The 16,306-nt window shown below is 49.0% G+C and overlaps 1 protein-coding gene across 6 annotated transcripts in view; it reads left to right on the forward strand.

Annotated features, from left to right (window-relative positions):
* Positions 1-15,905, forward strand: part of SLC25A37 (solute carrier family 25 member 37) — a 43,406-nt gene extending 27,501 nt beyond the window's left edge. For 2 of the 6 annotated variants that reach the window (XM_032634768.1, XM_032634769.1), the window contains 3 exons: positions 7,989-8,217; positions 10,255-10,311; positions 12,157-15,905. In XM_032634768.1, the coding sequence (XP_032490659.1) occupies positions 7,989-8,217; positions 10,255-10,311; positions 12,157-12,677 (807 nt within the window). In that variant the 3' untranslated portion in view covers positions 12,678-15,905. Of the gene's footprint in view, positions 1-3,843; positions 3,967-7,215; positions 7,260-7,988; positions 9,421-10,254; positions 10,312-12,156 lie in introns of those variants that run through there. The other 4 variants (XM_032634770.1, XM_032634772.1, XM_032634774.1 and 1 more) reach the window with 4 other exon arrangements.
* The last annotated feature ends 401 nt before the right edge of the window (positions 15,906-16,306 follow it).

Consider the following 16,306-nt stretch of genomic DNA (forward strand, 5'->3'; position numbering starts at 1 on the left):
CGGTGCAGCTGCATACAGTGTCGGGGATGGGCTGCGGGTGGAAATGCGCTGCCAGGGAGGCCTTGCACCCATGGGTGCGTGGCTGTGGGGTTTGGAAAATAGGGAGGGGGCTGGGGGCAGGCCCTGCGGTCCAGCCTAGGCGTTTTACTGTGGTTCGACTTAGTGATGTCAGTGTTACTTGGAAGCAGTTGGCAGATGGAAGGGAATTAAACGCACCAACTTGACTTCTGATTCTGAAGCAGCCCCTGGCGGCAGAGGCTAACATCGTTTGGCATTTTCCTAGCACTTTCTCGGTGCTTGAACCTTATTTCCTTTCTCTGGGAGGAAGTCTGGAGCTGAGATTCCTGGGCGACCTTCTGGAGCGCAGCCTTGTTCCCTCCGTGGGAGCTGTGGCTGCCCGTGTGATGTTTGTTCATTCACACCCTGAACTGGGAGCCCCGTGCACGCCCCTCCCTGTCTCCCTCCCCATCACACCTGCCTCAGGGGAGGATCGTGGCAAATGCATTTGAATGGATGGATGAGTAGATTTCACATTATCTTTTTCTGGTCTTGAAAGTGCCACTTGTCATGGGAAGTTTTTTTTTTTTTTAATCTTATTACTTGGTTTTTATTTTTGAGAAATTCGGAAAGATTGGGAATCCCCAGCCGTGTCCAGGTCAGGAGGGAGGACAGTGGCCAAGTGACGCCGCAGCGGCTGGGGCCAGGCTGGCTTGGCCTCTGCAGGACCCCTGGGGAGGTCTGAGGACTCCCTGCCAGACTCAGCTTGCCCTCTTCTTTCTGGTGGGCCCAGATCCGTGACTGCTTATCCATGTGCCCTTGGGCAAGTCCCTTTTCCATTCTGGGCTCCAGTTTCCCAGCAGAAAAGGCAGGTGCTAATAAGCTAGATGTGCTCTCTGCCCAGCCCTGGCAGCTCCTGTTACACGATCCTTCGAGCTTACCTGGGGCGGAACACACATTTTCCACTCCCTCCCCGCCCTCTCAGTTCGAGAACAGGCCAGGACTTCCCTGGTGGTCTAGTGGTTGAGACTCTGTGCTTCCACTGCAGGTGTGGTTAAAAAAAAAAGAAAAGAAAAGAAAAAAGAAAAAACAGAAAGAGAGAGTACAGACCTACAAGGTAGGCTTGTCCTGTTTTGTCTTCTTAGGGGAGAATTTGAGGAAGGGGCTTGACCCCTCCATTCCGGTCTTGCCGGCAGCTGATGGAGTTGGTTTAAAATTTGGATCCCTCCTGTAGAATTACTGTTCTAGAGCTGGGGGAGGGGGGTAGGTGGGGTGGGGGGGGATTGCTTATGTGATGCAGTGAGTGGCAGAACCAGGCCAGAGACCCAGGTCTCCTGATCTCGGGGCCCATGCACTATCCTCCATCCCATCCCTTTGAGAGCAACGGCAGTTATGCGAGTTGATGTGGAGTAAAAGGCTCCATCACGTGCCACACGGGGCTTGTCCTGCTCATTTGTGCCTCGCACGCACGGCCCCCCACCAGGCCTGGTCTTCCAGGCTGTTCCCTGCAGCCCATGCTCTGCAGGGGCTGCTCCGGGGGTCCCTCTGACTCCTAGAGCTGAGCTCTGCACTTCCTGCTTCCAGGGTCTGTGCCGTTGGCAGCTGTGTCTTCTCAGGTGAGTTCTGCAAGGTGTAACTCATTATTCAGTGAGACGAGGCTTCCATTGCCAAAGACAAACCTTGAAGAAGTGCCTTGAAACAAAGTTCAACAGTCTGCTTTCCTGAAGGACTTCCCAGAGTCTTTATTGTGCTAATGTACATTATGAATTTCCAAGAGGGGAGAATTAAAGTGGAAAGAATGGGAATTTATTATAAACAGGAGAGCTGGACAGCTAGGTAGGAACTGAAACTCAGGACATGAATGGCAGTTGGTGAAATTCTGTCTCCATTTTCTTGTTTTTTTATTTTATTTATTTTAATTTCTGCTTTTTCTCTGTGCATCTTCATTCATTCATTTTCTTTTTCCTTCTCTCCACCCTCACACCTTTTTTTTTTTAATTGTGGTAAAATACACATAACATCAAATGTACCATCTTAACCATTTTTAAATGTCCTGTTAAGCGGCGTTAAGTATGTTTATACTGTTGTGCTACCATCACCATCATCCATCCACAAAACTCTGCATCTTTTTTTTTTTTTTAATTAAAAAAATTTTTTGTGGCCGCGTTGGCTTGCAGCATTTTAGTTCCCTGACCAGGCCCAGGGATTGTGCCCCCTGCAATGGAAGCACAGAGTCTTAACCACTGGACCGCCAGGGAAGTCCCAGAACTCTACATCTTGCAAACCCCAAATCCTACCCTTTAAACAGTAACTCCCCGTATCCGCTCCCCCCACAACTCCTGGCAACCATCATTCTACTTTCTGTCTCTATGAATTAGAGGTCTCTAGGACCTCTTATAAGTGGAATCATACACTATGCGTCTTTCTGTGATTGGCTTATTTCACTTAGCATCGCGTCCTCAGGGTTCACCCACGTCATAGCACAAGTCAGAATTTCCTTCACTTTTAAGGTGAATAATAATACTCCACTGTGCGGGTAGACCGCATTCTGCTTATCCATTCATCTATCGATGGACACTTGGGTGGTTCCCACTCACCCCTAACTTTTTCTTCTTCTCTAGTCCACAGGTAGGTAGAAAATGCCCAGCCCTCGGTTGTACATTTTATGGGCAGTGTCACAGAAAAAGAAAAAAAAGAGACTCTATTGATTATCTCCTCTCCAACCCTGGTCCCTGCAGCCTCACTCTCACCTGCCCACCTTCAGCTTCTCTCAGGCTCCCTTCTGAGGATGCTTTCATGACCTTACGTAACGGTACAGATGGGTCAGTCCTGCCCCCTTTTCTGAGCTCTTTCTGACAGTCCGTATCATTCTCCTCTTCACACTTTCCTTGTTTATTTCCCCTTCGTCTCCTGGCTCCCGACCCCGAGTGGGTGCCCCCTGCAGGCAGATTGGAGAAATGAAGGTGCTGCAGGACCAAGGAGGTGCTGGCCCCAAGCCTGGCCGTGGTGGTTGACATGGGCTGAGAGGGGGCTTCCTGGGTCCTCAGCGCTCATGGACCACTTGCTTCTGTTCTGGGCGGGGGTCATTGAATATGGCCTGCCCACCTGGGTAGCCCACCTCCCCGAGAACAGAGAAGTCCACTGAAGTCCAGCTGTCCTTTTCCATAGGATGATATGTTTTGGTTCAAAATTTATTTACTCCAACTTCCTCACCCCTCCTATAAAGAGGGGGGAGGTGAGAACTCAACCCCAAATTTCCCTTGTAAGTCTCCGTGAGCCGGCTGACATGAGCAGCTTTGTAAGAAAGAGACCGCCCGTGCCCTCCGCCCCCTGCCCGCCGTGCCTTCCCATCTATAGGGGGCAGGTAGGAGGGGGGACAATTATCGTTGACTGCACTCCAAGCCAGGTGTTTCCTGAGGTTACCTCACAGTCTGCCAACAGCTCTCTGGGGGATTTTTCCATACCCCAAGATTAAGGAACCTGCTTGAGGTCCCAGAGCGGGGATGGTGCAAACCAGCGATGTCGGCTTGGCCGGCTTTAAAGCCCTGCCACCGTGCGCCCACTACTCCCTGCCTTCGTCTCTCCACATACACCACCCTCCCAGACAGCCCTCACCGCTCCTCAAGCGACCAAAGCTGTGTTGATTACTGCCGGGGCCGGGTGAAGGACGTCATTAGAAAGCATTGGGGCCTAGAAGGGGCCTTTATTTTTTATTTTTTTTAATTTCTTATTTTTTTTTTTTGCGGTACGCGGGCCTCTCACTGTTGTGGCCTCTCCCGTTGCAGAGCACAGGCTCCGGACGCGCAGGCTCAGCGGCCATGGCTCACGGGCCCAGCCGCTCCGCGGCATGTGGGATCTTCCTGGACTGGGGCACGAACCCGTGTGCCCTGCATCGGCAGGCGGACTCTCGACCACTGCGCCACCAGGGAAGCCCTAGAAGGGGCCTTTATTTAGCAGTTCTCCGAAAGTGTGAGTGAGGATCAGGGTCATCTGGGGAATTAAAAAAAAAAACTAAGCCAGACAGAGGAAGACAAATAATCATATGATATCACTTATATGTGAAATCTAAAAATTTTTAACAAAAGATACCAGTGAACTTATTTACAAGACAGTAATAGACCCACAGACATAGCAAAGTTATGGTTACCAAAGGGGAAAGGTGGGGTAAATTAGGAATTTGGGAGTAACATATGCACATTACCATGTATAAAATAGATGACCAACAGGGACCTCCTGTAAAACACAGGGAACTATACCCAATATTTTGTAATAAGGAAAATAAAATTCTGTTCCCTGTAAGGGAAAAGAATCTGAAAAAGAATATATATATAGATAGATAGATAGATACACACATATATATACATGTATATACATATATGTGTGTGTGTATATATATATAGAGAGAGAGAGAGAGAACTGAATCACCTTGCTGTACACCTGAAACTAACATGACACTGTAAATCAACTATACTTCAATTAAAAAAAAAGTTTTAAATCAATATGTGTTGGGGTGGTGCCCAGACAGGTATTTTTAGACATTTCCCAAGTGATGCTGATAATTAGCCGCTGTTTTGATCCTCCCCTTTGCTTTACAGTTGAGGGCACTGGGGACCAGAGAAGTGAGATGCCACGGCCAAGGCCACTTGGCCCTGTCAGAGCCAGTGAGGGCCAGGATCCAGTGTCTCACTCCAGTCCTGTGTGTTTTCTTGCACTGCCACACCCCTGCTTGCGAGGGGCTGCTGGGACCGAGGAAGGCTGACCTCCATAGGCTGGTCTTGCCACCGCAGGCCAGAAACCGGGAGGAGGCGGCACAGGTAGCTGCTGCAGACCTTCCCCAAGGCGGGTCTCTCCTCTGGGAATGGGCCTGGCAGGAGCCACTTCTTAGTGACAGGCCCCAGCTAGGCCCCCAGGGACAGGCTGCCTCTGGTCCTCTTGTGGCTCAGAGACTCACACTCTGGGCTTGAGAAATGCAGCCAAATGTGAACTTTTCATCAATAAGGAGCGCTCTAGATATAAAGGGTGATGGAGGGACAGGTAATTACAGGAAAGCATGCTTATACTTAGGGGAGGTGAATAAGGGACATAGCACGGCTTCACCCTCGTTGGTACCCTAAGTTGCATGTGTGTGTGTTTGCGTATCCGTTCATTCAACAAACATTTATTGGTCCCCCACTGTGAGTTAGACACTGTAATAGGCATTGGAGATGTGCTGTGACTCAGACAGACACAACAACCCCTGCTCCACGGAGCTTAGAACGGTCTGGAAGGCCAGGTACTAGAACCATATTACTTGGCCTCTTGATGAATCCTTTATTGTTATTAACCGTAAGGATAGTAATAGACATTTAATTTTCTCACTTCTTCTCTCAAAAGAGGAAGCTGAAACTTAGGTTAACTGCCTTGTCCAGGGTCACACCATAAGTGATGGAATCAGTTCTGTCGGATAGCAGAACTTGCCTTCTCGGCCACCTGGTTGTACCACCTCCTGCGTCAGGCTCCTGATTTTTATCGGGGGCAGTGATAAGAGAAAGCCAGGCGAAATATGAAGCTTCATTTGCTCTAAAGCTTGAGCAACTTCAAATATCCATTAGAATTTAGTGCTAGAGAACCTCTGCCGTCCCTGGAGCACCAGTTTTGTCTCTTCCAAAGGGAGCACTTTGCGTTTCGTGTACTTTATTTTCTCTGGCCAGCAGTGCCCTTAGGAACAAAGCACAGGTTTTGTAGCCACGAGTCAGCGACCCTTCTGGTTGGCACACTCACCCACTTCTTCCTTTGGTCTTGTTTGCTTATAATGTGTCCTCTATTATCAAGTTGCCTAAAATCCTTTTGAAACGGGTTAGAATAGAAAGCACTTAAACAAAAAGGTACAGGGACACTGACCCTGTCCATTCCCCCCCTGGGAATGTGGGACCCAGGTGTCTGGCGGCTTCACCAGTCTGTGGTAGAAGAAGAGAGGGGAAAGTAGTATTTAATAAAGCTAAATTGAACTTAAAGACCAATTTTATAGTCAGAAGTAGTCTTTACTTTTTTTTTTTTTTTAAAGCATTAAAGGTGTCCTGGGACTTCCCTGGTGGTCCAGTGGTTAAGGCTCCACGTTTCCAGTTCAGGAGGCATGGGTTCGATCCCTGGTCAAGGAACTAAGATTCCGCGTGCTGCGCCGCAGGGCCAAAAAATAAAACCACCACTAATTTGGTTTTCATGCTGTTCCTCTGAGCCCTGGGGTTCCTGGTCGGGGGGATTTCTGCCTTGAGGAGTGAGAGGAGGGCCAGAACTTTTTGTCCCATTTCCAGTCAGAGAAGCTCTTTTATTTTATATGTTAGTATCTTTTATGACTTTGTTTAGAGGTAAAAGGGTATTTCTACAAAAGTTTGGAGACCCTCTGCTCTAGACTGTGTGTGTTGGGTGGAGGGGAGTGGAGGAGGCAATGCTGCTTTTGCAGGACTGAGCCAGTGCGGTACATTTACCCACAAATATTTCTTATTTACTGTACTGGTCAGGGCTCTTCAGAGAAACAGAGCCAATAATGTGTGTGTGTGTGTGTGTGTGTGTGAGAGAGAGAGAGAGAGAGAATTGGTTCACATGATTGTGGAGACCGGCAAGTCCAAAATCTTCAGGCCAGGCCAGCTGGAGACCCAGGGAAGAGTGAGTTCAACCAAAGACTGAGGAGAATTCTTTCTTCTTTGGGGGACATTAGTTTCTTTTCTCTTCATGCCTTCACCTGATTGGATGAGGCCCACCCACACAATGGAGGGTAATCTGCTTAACTCAAAGTCTACTGACTTTAAATGGTAATCTCATCTATAAAATGCATTCACAGCAACATGTAGACTAGTGTTTGGGCCATAATTGGAGCCAGAATGGGTACCAGTGGCCTCGCCGGGTTGTTGGCATATAAGATTCACCATTACACCTACTCAAGTGCCTGGGAGTGTGATGGGGATGACGAGATGGGGAAAGTTGATCTTTGCCTCCGGGGGCAAGACCATACATAGGAAGAAATTGAGAACAAGACCATAGTATTTCGGTGCTAACTTGTATAGGCGAAATGTAAAATGTATTTAGAGGAGATGAGGGGGTGGGTGATGGAGGATTCCAGGGAGATTTATGGTTGGGGCTGAATGGAGCTTCCACAACACAGAGGTCTCAGATAAGTGAGGGCACAGAAGACTTTAGAACCGGAGTGGGAACCCCTGGATAATAATGATACTTCTATTTCAGGGGTCCCCACCCCCTGGGCCAACACAGCAGGAGGTGAGCAGCAGGTGAGTGAGAGAAGCTCCATCTGTATTACAGCCACTTCCCATCGCTCGCAATTACCTGCCTGAGCTCCACCTCCTGTCAGATCAGCAGCGGCATTAGAATTCTCATAGGAGCGCGACCCCTACGTGTGAACTGCACGTGCGAGGGACCTTAGGTTGCGCGCTCCTTATGAGGATCTAATGCCTGATGATGTGAGGTGGGGCTGAGGCGGTCCTCATCACCCCAGATGGGACCATCTAGTTACAGGAAACGAGCTCAGGGCTCCCACTGGTTCTGCATTACGGTGAGTTGTAGAATTATTTTTTACAATGTAAAATAATTTAAACATAATTACAATGTAATTACAATAATTACATGTAATAATAATAGAAATGAGGAAACTGTCTCTGGTGCCAAATCCTGAGGCCCAGAGAGGTTAAGGGATTCATCAGAAGTCACACAGCTTCCCAGTGGCCGGGCAGGTGTTCCTACTCCAAATCCTGCCCCTCATTTTTCCCGCCTTGCTGGGCATAATGAAATCCATGTGAACGTGTGTGTGTTGTGTGTGTGTGTGTATGTATGTAGGGGTGGGGGATTACTCCAGAAAGGAGAAGAATAAAAGTTTTCTTCACCCAGAAATCCTATGAATCTAGAAAAATGGCCTGTTATGTTCTCACTCTCTCCCTGGGTCTTCCTTTCGCTCCTGACCAGCCTCATTAACCCCACTCTTTTCTTTTCTCGCCCTCCCCCAGACACGAATGCAGAGTTTGAATCCAGATCCCAAGGCCCATTACACAAGTGTCTACGGAGCCCTCAAGAAAATCATACGGACTGAAGGCTTCTGGAGACCCTTGCGAGGCCTCAACGTGATGGTGATGGGCGCAGGGCCGGCCCACGCCCTGTATTTTGCCTGCTACGAAAACATGAAAAGGACTTTAAATGCCGTTTTCCACCACCAAGGGAACAGCCACCTAGCCAACGGTATTTGCAAGCATTTGTCTGGAGTTAGAAAGGTCTCTCCTTCAACAGACCCTTCCCCAGGGTTCTCCTCCCTGTGACCCAGCAGCCTGATGCCTCATCTCCGCCACGCTTTGCTCATGAATCAAGGACTCTAGATCTGTGTGTGCACGCACACCCAAACACACGCACGCACACACGCGCACGCGCTTTTTTTCATTCCCCTCCTTCGCCCTCTGAAGCCCAGGGAGAATCAGTGACAGAGGTGTTTCATTGTTGAGTGGGTTTTGCCTTTTTGCTTTTTTTTAAAAAAAAAAATTCAAAAGCAATTAATGATCAGATCTAGGGGAGAGAAAAAGAAACAAAAAAACAAACAACCCTGAATAGAAACAAAACTTTTGAATGCTGGATTCCAAAAAAAAAAAAAAAAAAAAAAAAAAAAAGGTTATCTGGACAGCTTCTTTGAGACTATTTAAAAACTGGCCCAACAGGTCTCTACAACGTCAAGATCTAACTAAGCTTTAAAAGGTCAAGAAGTTTTATGGCTGACAAAGGATTTGCTCCTGCACAGAGGACCTTTCCCACCTAAGCTTCTGGGGATTTGGGAATTTCGCCCCCATTCTCTTCCGTCTGTTGCATCTCTCTGCAAGCAAGGCTGAAATCGTTTCCTTTTGTTGTTTCGAGGGAACCAGGAGGGTGGGGGGGGTGGCCCTGAGCTGGCCGCAGGCAACTGTTTTATAGGCTTGTCTTACTGGGCCCTGCCAAGTGGTTATTTTCGCCTCCTGTGGGTTTGGCTTTTGTTGGTTTTCTGTTTGGGTTTGGAGTGAGACTCTGGCTAGTGGCATAAGGAGAACTTACTTTAACAAATTTATTTTTCAGCAACAGAGAGGTAGATGTGACTGGCAACAACTTTCTACCCCTTCTCTTTTTTGTTCTACTCAGAACCAGAAAGCATCCCTCCCATCAGCAAACCCTGGTAATAATGACTCCAACCTGGCTGGTTTGCAGACATTGGTTTTGCTTTTTCAAAATCGGCCCCTAGTTGCATTTGTCCGGACCGTCACCAAGATCTGCACTCTTGATGCTGTCCTCAAGTTCGTGGCCTCAGGGCCCTCCTTTTGCTGAAACTGCCTTTTTAGCTCCTTGGTCTCTGAGCCCCTTGAAGGCGGTTTGAACGGAGCCCAGTTTATGTCAAGTTCTACCCAGCACTGTTATTGCTTCACTGTGGTGTGTGCTTTGGTCGCGTTTTGACCTTTCTGGGGATGATCCTAAGCGTGTGGGAGGGAGGGAGGGAGGGGGGATATATATGCATTTGTGAAGCCTTAGCCTGTGTCCCTCATTCTTCCCACCTTTTAGCAGTTATCTTAATTACTGGGCAGTGTCACCCACAGAGGGAGGAAACCCAGAGCCAAAAGCAAAATTCCAGGCTGGAATCTGGCTTTCGAAGTTCCTGGTTCTTGAAGCCAGGCCAGAGGAGACCCTCAGATGGGCTCGGCCATTTCTGAGACACGTCATCACTTTGCAGACTCACCCTGGAAACCTGCCATATGCAGATCTCCCTGACGGCCCTTTGCCCTTGGCCATTTGCTTTAAAAAATGCCTGGATTTTATTAAGGAATTTTCTTAAAGATTCCACCACCACCACCACCACCACCCCCGTCTCTGCTGTATACATGGTATCATCCCCTTCCATTGCCCCCAGCGTAAGGGCAGAGTGGGTTAATCTGTAACAAAGGCCAGAGATGAGAGAGAATTAAAATCTCTGTGGTGGAAAAAAGCCACCAAGTGTGTTTTCTGTAGCATCCAGTGGTTGGCGGGTCTAGCCTTTTCCTACGGAAAATGAGGTTCTGCAGTATTGAAATGTGAGTAACGGTGCCTGTGTTACCTTCCTCATTTTTATCCAGTATTTTCCATGATCACTTTAGGGTTTTAAGAGTCAGTGCTCACCTGGGTGGAGTTGGTAGTGAGGTTTTGCTTCTTAGAATGCAGGTCCATGAGTTCCAGGAACTTCCTCAGAACCCCTGGTCCCAGAGGGTAATTTTCTGGAGTTTGGTTTTGCAGGGATAGCTGGGAGTATGGCCACCCTGCTCCACGATGCGGTAATGAATCCAGCAGAAGGTAATGTTTCATGGTCCCAGGGAGTGGCAGTAGGGGATGCGCAGAGGGGCCGGAGCAAAGTTGGGGGGTGGGGACAGAAGGTCTGGCAAGGGAACTCCTGGTCCCCAGTCGGAATAAGCAGGAGAATTTGTACCATGTTCTCAAAGGCCTCGAGAAGGCACGTGAGCATTTGAGCTCTGGGATTCCTGTTCGCTTAAACAGAGCTACACAGGCCAGTAGCATCAGTGTCTCCTGGGAGCATGTTAAGCATGGTGATTCTCAGGTTCCACCCCAGACCTACTAAACCAGAATCTCTGGGGGTAAAGACAGGATATCTGCTTAACAGGCCCTCCTGCCAGTTCTTTTGTGTGCTTTTGCACTACTCTGAAACTATGTGTGCACACAACACACCCCACTGGGCCCTTGTTAACCATTATCAACCATAGACGAATTTAGAAGGAACCTGTCAGAGGCCATTCATTAGGGCTTATGGGCTTATGTTCAATTTGCTTTTTTAAAAGAAATTGGAAATTATTATGGAAATTCTCAAACAGGCGAATGTAGGGAGAAGAGTGTGGTGAACCCCCATGTGTGTATCGCTCTACTTCGTAAATTAATATTTGGCCGTTTTGTTGTAACTGTCTTCTCCCACATTACCTTCTTTTTTTTTTCCTTTGGAATTTTGGGAGCATTATAAAGCAATTCTTAGCTGTACAGACGAGTTTCTGTCAGCTTTTCAGTATCCTCGCGTCCTCAGCCAACTTGGGTCTGAATGGTGAGGAGGTTTTGGACCCGGTGCTGGTCATACCTTCAGCTGGGTTATTCTCTGTGTGAGATGTAGGACTCTCTCCCTTTTCCTCCTCTATCGGAAAATGGTCCCTTGCCAGAAGGGAGAATCAGAGGTTAAAAATGCAGCATTTAAATCTTGCATTATAAGTTTGTCTGGTTTTGTCTTCTAAGGTTACAATTTATTTGCTGTCAGCTGCCTCCCATGCCTTAGCAGATAGGAAACTTGTTCTGACTTTCAGGGATGTATGGGTCAGATTGGGAGGTGGGCTGCTTTTTCTGTGTGTTTAAGGCAATTCATATCAATGAGCAGTAAGTTAGCCCGTGTCAACCAGGCAAGAATTTTATTTCTACTTTTTTTGAAGGAGAGAAAAATGAGGTTCAACTCACCCTTCTCTCCTTGACATTATATCATTTTAAGGAACTTTATTTCTTTAAAAGTAAAGCACACTGTATGTGTTTATCTTGCAATGCATGGGGACAATTAAAATTCTAAGTATTTGCCCCATGTCCTTTGACCCACCAGTTACTTTTGCATTAATAAAGCCAGGGTCCTCACTGGAGTTTGCCATTGAGCTTGGGCTGATATCATTCTAGTGTCTCTTCCAAGAGCACTGAGACCCAGAAGCTAAAAACACTGTCAGAGGTACAGACCACTGAGAATAAAAGACGGGACACGTGTCCAATAGACGTACTGGGACGGAGGGCCGAGGAGCCAGGAGCAGGGTTTAGATTTCTCAGCGTGTGTGAAGCCCGAGGCAGCTAGGGCCTGGGGGCTCCGCTCGGGGAGTCTCGTCTGAAGTGGCTGCCTGGTTTGGGGGCCACGTCAACCAAGAGGCAGGCAGGAGAAACGTCAGGAAACAGCCACCTCCTGGCCCTGGATCCCGGAGGCAAGTGTTTAAACGGGATGCCCTGGAGCTGGCCCTCGGTGGTTTCTCGGGCTGGGGCTGGGTGTGTGCTAGCTCTCTGTGCCCTGTTACCCATGTGTCTAAACTTGCTTGTTTCTCTTTATGGCTTGGCTTCCCATCTCACTCCGACCTGGGGTGGGGCTAAACCCAACCACCCGGGACCCGCCCACAGTTGTGAAGCAGCGCTTGCAGATGTACGACTCGCCGCACCGGTCGGCCCTCAGCTGCATCCGGACCGTGTGGGGGACGGAGGGCTTGGGGGCCTTCTACCGGAGTTACACCACGCAGCTGACCATGAACGTTCCCTTCCAGTCCATCCACTTCATCACCTATGAGTTCCTGCAGGAGCAGATCAACCCGTACCGGGGCTACAACCCGCAGTCCCACATCATCTCAGGCGGGCTGGCCGGGGCCCTGGCTGCAGCCGCTACCACCCCTCTGGACGTTTGTAAAACCCTCCTCAACACTCAGGAGAACATGGCCCTCAACCTGGCCAACGTCAGCGGCCGGCTGTCGGGCATGGCCAATGCCTTCCGGACGGTGTACCAGCTCAACGGCCTGCCGGGCTACTTCAAGGGCGTGCAGGCCCGCGTCATCTACCAGATGCCGTCCACTGCCATCTCCTGGTCCGTCTACGAGTTCTTCAAGTACTTCCTCACCAAGCACAAGCTAGAGAATCGAACTCCGTACTAAAGGAACGGGCTGTGGGAAGTGATGCCAGAATCTTCGATGGTGCAAAGACTTTCCCTGACTGCTGCCCTTCCCCTGCCCTCACACCAAGATTCCTGGGGCAGGGTGTTGGCAGGATCTGCTCTTTGACGCCTTAGAGAGAGGAGAGGACGGGACAGCCGCTCACACGACGGCCGTCCGTCCGCAGGGACATCCCAGGTGGTAGAACGTGTCGAAAGACAGACAGGGGAGCGAGAAAGTGCTTTTTCTCTTCCTCCCCCACCCTGCCCCCAAGAGCGATGTAGCCTTTCTGCTTCAGTATAGCATCTCCTCCCCTAGAATCGTACGTAGATCACCCAGGAGGGAAGAAAATGTGCAGTGACTGAAAACATTAAAGAGGAAAAAAAAATTATGTATATAGAAGTTCCAGTACACAGTATCACATAGATGGATAATGTTTATCCTTTATTTTTCTATGTAGAAGTTTTGGGATTTGCGTGTGTGCCTGTGTGTATGTACAAGCAAGTGTTACAGCTGGGAATATAAAGCTGTTTAAAAAAAAAAAAAACAGCTGAATTCTTCCATCGGGTTAAGTCAAAAGGCACCAAAGTAATACGTTGCTCCACGTGGCCTAAAATTGTGTTGAGCCCCCCCAGATGGAAGTTCCACTTGAATGTAAAATAATAAATATAAGGTTTATATTTTGAATTTTCTTTTCATAGGGGAAAATGGTACGTTGAAAAACAAGTCAAAATAATGATATAATACTTTTAGCTACTATTTTTTTTTTTTTTTCTTAATCAGTTACCTTCATGTGCCTTTTCCCTTGGTCTTTTCCTAGAAATTCCAGGACCAAAGATCTGGCCCTGGGGCTTTTCCTCTTGCTGTGTGCTCGCCCGCACGCACACGTACTGGGCAGCAGCACGGCTCACACTGGAGCACAGCGGCCCCAGTGGAATTAGGGTGGCTGGTCTTACACTTACTGAAACCATTTCCTTCCCTTGTGGGTGACGTGAATGTATGCCTCGCAGGGCCAGCACTTAAAAGCCCTTGAAATGCCAACGCTTGGCCACTTGTTGGGCGGGCATGTGTGATAAATCCTACCTTGATCCTAGGACTTAATTCTCCAACAGTCTTTTAACCCAGGCACTTCAGGTATTCTTGTCTGTGTGTGTGTTTGACTCAATCTCCCGATCTCCTGTGTTTCCCTGTGCGGTTTTAGGGGTTTTAAAAAACACAGCAAGCATATCCATGGCATTTGTCTGTACACCTGCCCATCACAGATTTCCACCTTAAGAGCCTCTCACCATGCAGGGACAGGCCAGGCTCCCCAGCCCCGCTGCGCAAGGGACCCGGGCCCTCGTGCTCAGTCAGGACGCCTCTCGAGCCATCTTCAGCCTTGCTTGGTCCACGCCAGCTGGGAACACGATGCCTTGTTTCCTGAAATGGCCTGTCTGAGCCAGATTATCCCTGAGAGCAAACGCAAGCCTGTTTCCTCCAGCCAAGCCTTCCCAGGCCTCTCTCCGAGGGAAGACCCAGTGGCTTCACAGTTTCCTTTAGAGCTGTCTTTCAAAATGAACAGGAAGTACGTGTGTGTCTTCATTATGGTCGGCCTGGTCCTGACCTTGACCCTTTGCCCTTCGCCTTTCGCCCTTCACCTCAGGCACGGTCCATGTCTTGCATTCTCACCGAGGCTCAGACCTGGGCTCCTTCGGATGCCGTGACTCCTGGGATGAACTCAGGTGGTGCTGGGACTTTTGCATCTCAGAACTTCGTGTGCTGTGCCTCTGGGAGTAGTTTGCAGGTCAAGGACAGCAGAAACCCACGTCAGGCAGCTCCCACACGTGCCCCGATGAGCAGGGTCTTCTCCTGGGCTGGGGCGCCTGCCTGCTGACCTGTCCCACCTCGGAGTTAGCCCACCCCCATCCCCCGGTGGAAATCAGTTGCAGCGAGCTTCCCCACTCCGTTCCAGTTGCATCCCCACTCAGGGATGCCAAAAGCCCACGGAGACCAAACTGCTGGGGGAAGTGTTGACATCTCTCTAAACATATACGCCATCAGAGTTACATTTTGCAAATGGAAGAAAATCTAGATCGAATTCTAAAATAATGATCCAACCACCCCTTTTTGTCCACTTCAGATACACCACACTGCTGCAAAATATTCCTTATTTCTTATGGGATTTTGTTTTCGATGGTATTGAGGAAAGAAACGGCTCACTTCTCTGGGAGAACTCCTTTGGGTCAGGAGAGATAGAGTCTCCAGATTTCAGAGTCGGAAGGTCTGATCCTGGCTTTCCTTTCCCAGCGTGTAGGGATCGGCTGGGAAATGGGGGTGATGCCGCCTGTCCTGCCTTCCCCACTGGGTCTTCCAGAGGCGGAACGAGCGACGTATCTGAGAAAGCTTTGAAAGTTGTGAAGCGCTAAACAAATAGAAGTGGTCATGAATTTGGGGGGAGGTAACCACCGCCCCCCGCCTCACCCTGAGCTCCAAAGCTTGTCTTGCTGCCCCGTGCAGACCGCGGCCCAGTTGACTGTGACTTTGACTTGGCCAAGAACGAAATAGGAACATGTTCTGCCCATGCCCCAGCCCTGGCGATGACCAACCTGATGTGGTCAGTCACGGCACAAACTTGGTCACTGGTGTCTTTGGTGTCACTGGGGTGCCATCTGCCGCCCAGCAATGCCACTTGAGTACAATACTCAATAACAGTGACTTCTGTCCAGACCATGATTTGTGATCCAACCCCTCATACATCTGAGTTTTACTTTTTAGAATTAAAAAATGGATTTTTTTCCAAATGGGATAAATCTTCAATCCATGACTTTTTTTTTTTCTTAACTTTGAATCGAAACTCGCTAGATACTGGCCTGCATCCTTTTGTGGGGTTCCTTTTGTTTTTAAATGCTGATGTCTTGTTCCAAGAGCTGTCCTCCAAAGTCCCCTCCTGAGGCTGCACTGGCGACACGTTGTTATACCATTAAGGTTTTATTTCACTTTATTTAAGGATGATGTGCTTGTTCATTACAAATGTACTGCTGCTTCCCACCTGCAAGACGCACGATGTATGTTGCTAGGGTGGGCCAGTGTCCTTTCTTAAATTCCTGTCGTAAATATCATGGTTTCTGCCTCTTGATTGTCACCAGTTCCTGGAAGAAGGGGAGAAATGTGTGTTTCTGTGTGGGGATATTTCTGATATGCTGCTACAGTTGTGACACTGGAGCTACAGAGAATAAAGCCTTGATCTTTGAAGTGTTGTGGGCTCTTTGGTGGGAATGTTGGAATAAGAGGGAAGTGGATGGAGAAAAGGAACCTAGTTCATGGGGCTTGTGCCTCCTGCAGTCTGGTGCACTAAGGACCAGGATCTATGGCTTCGATGGAAAGTGCCCCTCAGCCCTCTTATCAAAATGGAAGCAGGTGGCCGGGAATGGTCACGAGAGATGATGGGGCAGGGCTGGGAGCCTCCATGGCTCTGCTCGCTCTGCTGGGGAGGGTGGCAGCTCTTCTATCCTTGTGGGATCATGAGTGTGAGAGGCTGCCAGCACCTGGGATGCCCAGCCCTGGTGCCTGGCACGCTCATGCCTGTTCTCCCTCTCTCATCCCTTTATGGAGGCTTAATCAGGGTTCCTCTACACGGAAGACCCCGAGGGGGA

Source organism: Phocoena sinus, chromosome 6 (assembly GCF_008692025.1).
Source record: "Phocoena sinus isolate mPhoSin1 chromosome 6, mPhoSin1.pri, whole genome shotgun sequence".
NCBI classification, from domain to species: Eukaryota; Metazoa; Chordata; class Mammalia; order Artiodactyla; family Phocoenidae; genus Phocoena; species Phocoena sinus.